At 41.7% G+C, this 11,498-nt stretch overlaps 1 protein-coding gene across 2 annotated transcripts; it reads right to left on the bottom strand.

The window, feature by feature from the left end:
• Window positions 1-54: 54 nt before the first annotated feature.
• ZNF572 (zinc finger protein 572) lies at window positions 55-10,431 on the bottom strand. Of its 2 annotated transcripts, XR_013447698.1 has the most exons (4): window positions 10,323-10,431; window positions 8,230-8,341; window positions 5,828-7,568; window positions 55-256 (listed from the first exon to the last, which is right to left on the bottom strand). XR_013447698.1 is itself a non-coding variant. In XM_036102650.2 (3 exons), exons 2-3 carry the CDS (start codon window positions 8,306-8,308, stop codon window positions 6,127-6,129), a joined length of 1,521 nt encoding a protein of 506 aa, XP_035958543.1. In that variant the 5' UTR covers window positions 8,309-8,341; window positions 10,323-10,431; the 3' UTR covers window positions 2,942-6,126. The 2 variants fall into 2 exon arrangements, 1 of the variants encoding a protein (XP_035958543.1); XM_036102650.2 differs by lacking the exon at window positions 55-256 and having other exon boundaries at window positions 2,942-7,568.
• Window positions 10,432-11,498: the final 1,067 nt, after the last annotated feature.

Genomic DNA, 11,498 nt, shown 5'->3' on the forward strand with positions numbered 1-11,498 from the left:
CGGCTGGGCGGATGGGAAGGCGCTAGCTGCCTGCGAGGGGCCGAGGGCGCGGAGGGGGCGGAGGGGGTGGAGGGGGTCGTGCCCTGGGTCCCGCGGTCAGATTACCCGCCGCAGCCCTGGCCGCGGGGGTCCTACCCGGGAAGAGGTGGAGCTCGTTCCGAGGAAACCGCTGCCGGGAGTCACGCCGCCTAATGTCGGAACGGGGCCAGTCATCCCGTGAACATTTACCGAGCGCTTACTACGAGGCCGGGGTGTCCTAGAGATGAATCAGACACAGCCTTTCGGAGTTGTTATGGTACATCATTCGGTATATTATTATGAAGCCATTAAAAACCTCATAATCATTTAAAACAAGTAAACTGGCAATGACATAAGATTAGAGAAAAAAAATCAAGACACAATACTCTATACAGACATACACAAACACTCTGTATAATCCAGTTCTTAAAAATATTTATTCAGATATACACTTAGAAAAAGGGCTATTGGGAAAGATCCCAGAACTTTCGTCGTGAGTTATCTCTGGAAAAAATGATCACAGGCCATTTTTATTTTGGTCTTCATACTTTTACATATTTCCTACTTTATACTTCTCTGTATATTTTACAATTAGCAATAAGTATTAATGTTTAGAAAGTAAGCTATTATTTTAAGGGGGAAAATCTTTCACCTGTGTTCATCCAGTCTAATCAACTAGTATTTTCTTTAATCTATTTATCCATATGATGTAACATGGCTCAAAATTGATCATGATCCTTTTTCAACCAAAGCATCCACTTCATCCCGCACTGTGTCTAGTCCTAGAACATCTACTGATTTTACCAGGCATGCAATGTTAGATCACAAACCTCGCTGTCTTAGCACTACCTTATAAGCTACCTCTGCTTATAAGTGGCAACATGCCCTTGAAGTCCTCCCAAGCATCATGTTTCCATCTGGACCTTTATAACCAAGTGTTTGGACCATCCTAAGCCTTGACTTCATTCCTACTTCACTGGGAGGAGAAGGAGGGAAAGGGAAGAAAAGGGGACAAAATAAAGGGTAGAAAAAGCCTAAGTTTGGGTTAGAATATGGATGGACAAGGCAGAAAAGGTTAGGGCCAAAGAGAGGTAAAAGAGAACAAAAATGAAATAAAAGAGATGGGGAACTAAAGGAAAGGTCCCTTTTAAACAGAAAAGGCAGCAGTTGCCTAAACATCTGCCATAAAATAATAATGATGTGCTACATTATTAGCCTACACACTCAGCTTGCTACCTCCTCCTAGTCATACCCCTTCATGTTCATGGGGAAAACAATAACAACAGGATTGCACCATTTTAGTGGCCCCAGGGGACACCCAAGTCTCTGGGGCTACCTTCAAAGATGATCCGAAGACCCATGGTTGTCGAGAGGCATTTTATAATGGTCTATCAGCTAACACTGAGTGATTACTAGGTACTAGCAATGCTAAGCACATTACATGTATTCTCTCACTGATCCTCACAACAAACCTGTGAGCTAAAGGTTATTAATGTCTTTATTTTAGAAACTTAGAAATAATCAATCCAAGAAATGATTAAACATTTCTGTGCATAGAGTCTATCCTTGGCAAAATTATGAGCAGATGAGGGCAGACAGGGAAGGAAAATACTATTTTCTTAACACCTATAATATGCCAGACACCTCACCTCATTCACTGCTAACCAAATCTTACCAGGTAAGTACAGAGTACAAAGTGATTGAAACATGAATTTGAAACATATTTTGAACCTATCCTGGACAGTCTGAACCAAAAGCCCAGGGTCTTACCTCCAGAGGATTCTGAACAATTGGGACATTTAAGGGTCCTCTAGGGGTCAGTGTGAGGATAGACCCAGCCTCCTAGAGGAAGTCACTTTCACTTCCAAGCTAGCCCAGCCTCTATGGACTGGATGATAATGGTGTTAAAGGCACCTGGGGGGATGCTGAGACTGGACAGCTTATTCCAGTAAACTTCACCATTGGCAAATGCCCTTCATCCAAAACCAATAAACACTTCACATGCCAGGCTTTGTGTCAGGCATTAGAATTACAAAAATGAAATCCATTCTCTGCACTCAAGGAGTTGACAGTCTAACAGGAAGGCATATTCTGGAAAAGCATACTCTTGGGCATTAGCATAAAACATATAAGCATATGACACCCACTCAGTCACTACTGAGCACTGCTATGTGCAAAGCACTGTGTAAACTTCACCAAGCTTGTGTTTTCACAGAGCAAACCTAACCCATTTTAATATACAGTTATTTCTAGCTCCTTGGATTATCAAATTATTAGATTTGAAGATGGAGGGTTCAGCGTAAGTTATATAGCTCAAGAGTTGGCAAGGAGAAGGTAGTCTTCCGAAAAGCTGAACATTTTCCTACTAGTTATCCTTACATTTGCCCCTCCCAAGGTCATTTGAACTTCTGCTAACCACATATTAGGCATCAGGTAAATTTCTGTTGAATGAATGACCACACTGCTTGAAAGGAATTACATAAACTTAAATACAGAATCAAGAAGCAATGACGGTTTTGTCACTACCATGATTTCAGAAAGTGAGACTGGCCAAGATGAACACACTGGATTAATGTATGAGAGGCAGAAGTCACAAACCATATTCCACTACCTCTCACCCTCAATGAGGAAGTTTGTACAGCACTAAGGAGAAGGCTCATTTGGAGATCCAACTTGGATGACCCGGAATGATGGGAGCAAACCTTCACCTCGGGTACTAGGATAAGAGACTTACTGTTTGCACGCTTTCTGGTAGACTATACGGCAGCTAGGGAGTGAATTCCCCACCACATTTGTGAGTATAAGCATTAACATGGATTTCCTCATTCCATTGTAGGGAAAAAAATATAAGCCCCTTCTTTGAGTAGGAAAAAATGAGTAGTCGTCTTCCCTTTAGTTAAAATGAAACTATGAAACAAATCACTTAAATAAGAATGCTTTATTGGGGCACCTGGGTGGCTCAGTTGGTTAAGCAGCTGCCTTCGGCGCAGGTCATGATCCCAGGGTCCTGGGATCGAGCTCTGCATCGGGCTCCCTGCTCAGAGGAGAGTCTGCTTCTCCCTCTGCCCCTCCCCCAGCTCATGCTCCCTCTCCCTTTCTCTCTCTCTCTCTCAAATAAATAAAGGTCGAAATTCAGTTGCAAGGCAGGAGCTGTTGGGGTGGTGCACCATCACCAATCATATTATGTGTGGCAAGTAAAAAAAAAAAAGGGGGGGGCGCCTGGGTGGCTCAGTCGTTAAGCGTCTGCCTTCGGCTCAGGTCATGATCCCAGGGTCCTGGGATCGAGCCCCACATCGGGCTCCCTGCTCTGCGGGGAGCCTCCTTCTCCCTCTCCCACTCCCCCTGCTTGTGTTCCCTCTCTCGCTGTGTCTCTGTCAAATAAAAAAATTAAAAAAAAAAAAAAAGGAATGCTTTATATATTCTCTGTGCTGGCAAGAAAAATAAAGAATACAGAATATTTACTTCTTGGGGAGCTAAATAAAAAATACCTACTTGCCGATTAATGAAATTGAGGCAAAAGCATCAAATATGATTAGATTTACTATTATGTTCTCCTCGTAAGTGACACATCTCTTCTGTTTTCCTAGTTTTCAGTCTAAAGAGACAATGCTTCTTGCTAAATTGTTTTACTCATGGAGCCCATCTTAGCCCATCTAAAATGTGATCATCTATGATTCTACAGACATCGAGGTTTGTGAAACAGGTTTTATGTAATCGTGGGCAGTCATAAAACAGAGTAGGTGATGCTGATAGGACAGAAACTGTACCTGCTGTTAATCTCTTCAGACGGGAATTAGCTGAAATTAAACTTGCGGTTTTGTTCTTTCCGGACTTAAACTGAACCCCTTTGTTTCAAGAACAAAAAAATTCAATAAGCCGAATCAAAAGGGTTTTCAAAAGTTCTGCAAACTTGAAACACGATATATAGTCTTGTGCTTTTACAAAACCTTATTCCTCAGGGTTCCCGAGGTTGGTCATAAAGAATTCACATGCAGGAGAAGTTGGGGTTGCACTGCTTCTTCTACAAATGTGGGGAGGTCAGTTTTCAATTTATTTCAATCAATAATAACCCATTACCATGTATTTAGACCTTGTTATATTTTAAGCACTAGCTGCTAGCTGCTTTGCAAACATTTATTTAATCCTTACAGAAACCCCATGAGGCAGGCAGTCTCTCGGCTTCACAGACGAGGAAGCAGGTTTAGAGTGGTTACCTGCGACATATAATGTGATTGACGATGGTGCACCACCCCAACAGCTCCTGCCTTGCAACTGAATTTCGGCCTCGATAGCAAATGCCCAAATTTAATTATCAAACATTAATCAAACTCTTAGTTGTCTGTGGTTAAAAATACTGCCAACACTTGTCCCCAGATATTACAGTCGAAGACAATTTGCACAATCCTACCTAACATACAAAGGTAAAAAGATGCTTAGGTGAGGGTCACGTAAAAGCCAATGATACCCAATTATGTTCTCCCCTTTTTTAAAAGCAGTAAATCACCCCAAATGCTTCGTAAGTCTTTTGTTAACTTTTGGTTAAATTTTGAATCCTGTAACAATACAAAACAGCTTAATTGCTTAACCAGTATCAGGCATAGTACGATCATGAAAGAAGAAATATTCCCCATGCAATTCAGTGATCTACCAGCTACAGCCCTTTGCAGCAGGTCTCATTGGCCCTTTCTGGCTCCACATTCCTAATTTGTATCTCTACATGGTCTTCATAAAATATATTTCGAATCCAAAAATGAGAAAAGAAATCCTGAGCAATTCAGGAGTCTTGACCTTCCTACACATCTACTCCTTGCACTGGCAGGAAAACATAGGGGCTAGGAGCACAGGAAATAACTTAATACTTTCCAAGGCATCATTCCCATTGGACAGACAAACAGGGAGGATCCACACACCCTGTAAGTCAGGAGGGCAAAAGAAAACTGTCAAGACTGGAACTAAGGAGTCTTGGTCTCCAATGGCAAACCGTCCCTGCACATTGGCTCAGACTCAGGGGTTTAATCATTAGAAAAAGAAAAAGAACCCCGCATCTGATCTGACCAGCAGTTGTGTAATGAGAAAACCGAGGGAAAAAGACTATTGGTTAAAAATTTTTAAACAATTTAAGAATTCTACCTCTTAATCTGGCTTTGGCCAAGACAATGGGATCATATCACTAGATTACCAAGATGGCTGAACAGAAGACATACAAGCATTAGAATGGCCAGTCTCTAGACTGAGTGCCTCTATCCCATTTCTACTCTATGTTGCAATTCTTCTTGGAGAACAGACACCTCATAGCACATTTCCTACAGTCTTATAGGAAATCTTTATGAGTCTGTCAAGAATAATAATCTTGAAAGAAAGAACTTTATATGATATCCCATACAGCAGTCACCAGTCGAGTGTGGCTATTGAGTGCTTGGCAAGTGGTTAAAGCAACTAAGGAACCAGATTTTAAATTTCATTTCATCTCAATATAAATTTACTTAAATAGCTACAAGTGGCTAGTGGCTATTGTATTAGACAATATAGTTCTAAACACTACAAAAGTTAATTTTCAGCAAATAAAAATGCATTTCAAAAAATGAGTCTTTTCTTTCTTAGGAGCCACCAAAACAGCCAGGAAATCACATTATTTATTCAAAAAGAATCTTTCTCTGGATAAATCCCTGAGGCCAGTAATGAATTATTGCCACCCAATCAGGCAAGAGGAAATAGGGAAATTCAATGGCTAGCTCAGCTTCAAGCTCTCAGATGTCCTTATTCCCAAGATTTCTCTCTATGTTTGCCTTTGAAGCTATTCCAATCTTACCTTAATCAAAAAAACATTTCTTCTCCATCATTGGCAGCCTCTCTCACTGGGCAGATGTAATGAGCTGGAGATCGGGGCCTTCCCATCCTCTAACCTGGGAGGTTGACTTTTTCCAGACATTATGGCAAACACACCAAAAAACTTTGTAGCAACACCTTCATTGTAATGTCCCAGTAAGAAAAGGAAAATAAATAAATAAATAAATAAATAAATAAATAAACAGGCTTTGGGACTCAAGAAGAAGATGGATTTGGGACCGAAAAAGAAGAGATGAGGGCCATTTCCGCTGGACAGTTTTTCTAAGTCCACCCATGAGGAAAATCTTCAACTTCAGGAGACTTGAAAGACTTTTCTGTGTGAATTTTCCGATGCTGATTGAGATAGGCACTTCTGCTGAAGCATTTCTCACAGTCTGTGCATTTGAAAGGTTTTTCTCCCATATGAGTCCGCCGGTGCCTGATAAGATTAAAGCTCTGACTAAAGCACTCGCCGCAGTCAGGACACTTATAAGGTCTCTCTCCTGTGTGCGTCCTTTGGTGAATCACCAGGGTGGAACTCTGGCTGAAAGTTTTCCAACACTCCGAACACCGGTAAGGTTTTTCTCCTGTATGTGTTCTCTGATGTCTAATGAGATGGGAGCTGAGACCAAAACGCTTTCCGCATTCACAACATTTGTATGGTTTCTCCCCTGGCTGGAGTCTGCATTCTTCTATCACACTGCAGTTCTGACTCAAGCTTTCCTCATATTCGGAACTTTCATAGGGCTTTTCTCCTGTGTGGGTTTTCCGGTGCGTAATCAGGTTTGAACTTCGACTGAAACTCTTCCCACATTCTGTACACTGATAGGGTTTCTCTCCCGTATGAATTCTCTGATGCTTTATTAGGGTCGAATTACAACCAAAGCTTTTTCCACACTCGAGACATTTGTAGGGCTTCTCACCTGTGTGGGTCCGCTGGTGGCGAATCAGGCTAGAACTCTGACTAAAACTCTTTCCACAGTCAGGGCACTTATAAGGTTTTTCTCCGGTGTGAATCCTCTGATGTTCTATTAGGACATAACTGTGGCTGAAGCATTTCCCACAAACAGGACATTCATATGGTTTTTCACCGGTATGTGATCTGTGGTGCTGAATCAGGTGGGAGCTGCTACTAAAGCTCTTCCCACACTCAGGACATTTATAGGGTTTCTCTCCCGTGTGAGTCCTCTCATGGATAATGAGATGGGAGGTATTGCTGAAGCTTTTCCCACATTCACCACACTGGTAGGGCTTCTCTCCTGTGTGTGTTCTCAGATGTTGAATCAGATGAGAGCTGTTACTGAAGCATTTCCCACACTCAGAGCATTTATAAGGTTTTTCTCCTGAGTGGGTCCTCTGGTGAATACGCAAATGAGAACTGTTATTGAAGCTTTTCCAACATTCAGAACATTTGTAGGGTTTGTCTCTGAAGATCGAATTCTGCCGGACAGAGACACTGCAGTGCTCCCCTGGGTCCCAACTCCAGTGATTGGGTTTTTCATCTTTTCCTGTAGAATTTCCCTGATTCTCTGACTTGCCATCATTCTCACAGGAATCATTACACCAGATCTCATCTCCTTGGGACCATGTCAATGGAATTTCTTTTGTACCCTCAGGCTTACATTTTTGGGGGCCATCTCTTTTAGACCATTTTGAGGCTCTCTCTTTCTCTGCCTTGGAATTATTGTGTTGAGCAGTTTCCAAATTATTCTTACTTTCATCTCCTGTAAGAATAAACAAATATTCTAAACATATTCCCTAATCTCTACCAGGGGAAGGAAATTCTGAATTGCAGGGGAAGGGAAAGAATAAGAAAGTAAAACCTCGTAAGTCTTTTAAAGTGTTTAAAGCAGGTTTTAGTTTTTCTACTCTAAGTGTTCATGAGAAGCAGGTGAATTTTTTTGTGCACAGTAACAACACTAATGAGGAATTTGAACAGCTGTCAGCAATTACCAAGGGGGGGTTTATTGATCTAAAAACTTCATTAAACTTTATTCTAGAAGACTTAAAAGAAAAAAGGGGATCTGAGTAGGGGAGAACCTGAATAAGACACATTCTAAGGTGAAAACTTGATGATACTTTAGTTAAAATCTGAGAAAATACAGAAATAACAATGATACCTACTATTTATAAAGAACAATAGCTTGGCATATAGTATCTCATTAATCCTAAAAAATATGAGACAGATACTCATTTTTCCTAAAGATGAGAAAACTGAGGTTGTAAAAGTTAACATAGCTTGTAAGCAACAAAGCAACAGAGCAGGAATCAAATTAAAGTTTGTCCCATTCAAACGCCCTGTTCTTTCTACACAGTCTATAGCCCTCCATGGCACATCTTACATTGAATTTCCAATCGATCCAGATCATCTTCTTGATCCCTCACCTGTAAAAGGGCTTTTCAAACTCTCCCTCTCCTTGAAGCCACTAGAATCTGAGACCAACAGTTTTTGCTCTTGCTCCATCAGTGGTCACAGCCAGGGTAGGGATCAGAAATCCTGTGGAAGGAAACAGGTTATGCTTGCAGGCACCAGCTAAAATGTATTATTTTTCCTTCCTTCCCAACCATTGCAACATAACAACTGTAACCATAGGCACAGAATGTTCTGCGCACCAGACTGAAAAAAAGAAATATGGTCTTTAGAAGTATGTTTGGGAAAAAAAAAAAAATCTTATCTCAGATGCAAGTGTTTTGAATTAAGGTTAACCCAATTTACTTTTTCTAAGGACATGCCAATAAAAAAATTAAATCTTCATATTAAAGTCTGAGGATCAAGCTTCAAAAACAGAATGAATACTAATACTCATTGTCCACTCAGAGTTTAAAAGCACTTTTAATTGAAAACATGAAGGTTTTTTTGGAAAAGGCAACAATAACAAGACTTCAAAAAATGGATATGCAGATATAAGAAGCAGCTAAAGAGAAAGCACTCTGTTCAGAAAGAATATGCTGGCGCTTGACAGCAGGATGAAACATTCGAAGTTCAATCTCAAAATAAAGTTAGAATTTATATAATCAGGAAAAAAAAGAAAGAAAGAAAAAAATAGGACAAAGCAGGGCTAGAATAATTACAGCCAATAACCTCTAAAGATAAAAAGGAAGCTAATGAGGGAACTCTTCCTTGCCTCTTACTTTCTCAATCTATCATAATCACAATATTCCTTTTAGCCTAAACTTTATCTTCTGGAGTCAACTATGATTCTTGACCTACTTTAAGGGACTGATCTATCACTGGAAGGCAGGTATATATGGATTTGCAATCCATTTCAGGATATAAAGAACATTATTCAGGAAAAACAAGAGCCTAAGATAAGAATGTACAAAGGCACACATGGAAAACTTTGTTTTTGGAGGAGTATAAAAAATGTGTAATTTTCACCTTATCACTGCCTATTATGTGCCAGGAAGTGAGCTAAATACTTTACACATAATATTTCTCATTTAATTTTCACAATAGTCCTTGGAGATCTATAAACAATTACCAGCATGTTATTATAGATGAACAAAAAAGACACTAAGAAACTTTCCCAAGGTCACAAAACCAGAAAGCAGTAGAGCAGAATTCAGTCCCAAGCCTGTCTGGATACTGACTTTCACACTCTTATCTATTACAGTAAACCAGAACAGGAGACAGAGCTGGGCATAACCCCAAACTGCAAATGAATCTCAAAGAGGACCTTTATTTTGGAAAATATTAGCTGGATTAAAAAAAAAAAAAAGATTTATATCTATAGACGGGATACCAAACGAAGCTGGTATTCCCGAAGCACCCTCAGCAACTAGGGATTTGTTACAGGAAAAGGTGAAACTAGTCTAAATTACAAATAGCCCTAACGTTTGGGGGGGGGGAACCCACACACCTAAAAGGGTAAAAAAGGAAATTGTTCACATGGAGTAATATGTTTTGCTGAGTTATCTATTTCCATCAAAGTCTTTACAAACGAAGTAAAAGTCCGGGTAACAGAGACCCGTGCAGCACTTTCCCTGATAAGAAACTATTAATTTTGGTAGTAGGGGACTCTCAGGAACACTGGCTCAGCAAAACGGTAGCAAACTCAGGCCATAAATGGTATTACAAGGCTGTCCCTTAGATGTCACTCCACAGAGATGGGCTGTTTTCGCTGTCCTAGAGCAGAGTTGCTTAGGATGGGGCCGTGCTTTGGATTAGAAAGTCTTCCAAAGAAAAGGCACTGCCTGAAGCTTAGCTTTAGGAACCGCTGGCAGGGGGCAGAGGCCGGGTGCGCTGCGGGGGTAAAGTTCCAGGAGGCCAGATCGTCTCCAGCCGACAAGTCCTTTAAGGGACCCGCCAGGCGAGGGAGGCGAGGGCAGCGCGATGGCCGGGGCGGCGGGAGATCCTGGGCCTCGGCCCCTCGCAGCCGCGGGATCCCTCTCCGGGCACACACCGCAGCCCGGGTGGTGCAGTGGCCACTCCTCCAGCCCGTAGCCCTTGGCTCCCTTCCCCCCGAGAAGGAACTCACTGTTCCGGGGGCCACACACGAGGCGCCCAGCACCCCAGCAGACCCAGCCGTCCCGGAGCAAGGAGCCTAGCTCCTTCTGACCCCACCAACCCAAGGTCCTAAACTCTCCAGCCCGGAAGGCAGAAACAGGAAGTCACCCAAGCCCCCCTGCAGGCTTTGTCGGAGCCTCTCTAGGAAGCAGGGATGGCCAGGTCTCGTTGGTCTTAACCCTTAGGGTCCCGGACCAGAAGGGGCGTGCTGGTGGATTTCCTTCCCTCGCGCTGTCTGTGGTCTGTCCACTTGATTCTCACTCCTCACACTTGTCAGGCGCCTTATAACAGGGGCCCGACTGGAGCGAATACTTTCCCTTGCCATCAGGGCATCCTCGGCTTTATCATCATCAGTACAAGAAAAATGAACCGAGCATTTACTAAGCTCCTGTTGTTTCCGTTGCCACCGCTGTGAACAGGGACGTATATTTAGCTATCTGCGAAACAGTTGAACCGCTGAGGCATCCACCCACGCACAAAACAATTCGTTAACAAGGCGCCGTTATTAATAAGACCCAGAGAAGCACTGAAACTCTGGTCTTTCATTACAGAGAAAATGGAAGGCAATCCCTTCGTCTCCCCCATATCAAGCCTACAAATCTACTTATGTCTCTCTCTTCCCTCCTGTTACAACGGAGGATTGGTCCGCATTTAAAAGGAGCCCTTTACTGGTACTCACTTTCCTTCCCACCTTCTTGGAATCCTTACACTAACAACTAACCTCTCAATTCTACCACTTCCATCCCAAAATAGTTCTTTGGCTTTATTTATTTATTTATTTATTTATTTATTTATTTATTTATTTATTTTCCCTCTCACAGTGTTTCCATTTTATGGCTTCCCGCTGACGTTTTAACTCGTTTCTTCTGCAGCAAAAGCAGTAAATCACTAAGATCACCATTGACCTCTGTGTTGGTATTTTTCAGTCCTAAGGCCTCTTTCAGGAGTTTTGAGACTGCTGAGAATTCCTCTTCTAGAAACACTTTCATTTTAACAGAGCCTTGTTAATCTTTAGTTATCTTTTGCCCTAGATTATATCCTTATCATTGAAATAAATGAGGACTTTCAGAAAACAACATGAACATAAGACATCAGTATAATTTTTTAAAGATTTATTTTATTTATTTGAGAGAGTGAGTGCGCATGA

The sequence above is a fragment of the Halichoerus grypus genome, chromosome 5 (assembly GCF_964656455.1).
Source record: "Halichoerus grypus chromosome 5, mHalGry1.hap1.1, whole genome shotgun sequence".
NCBI lineage: Eukaryota > Metazoa > Chordata > Mammalia > Carnivora > Phocidae > Halichoerus > Halichoerus grypus.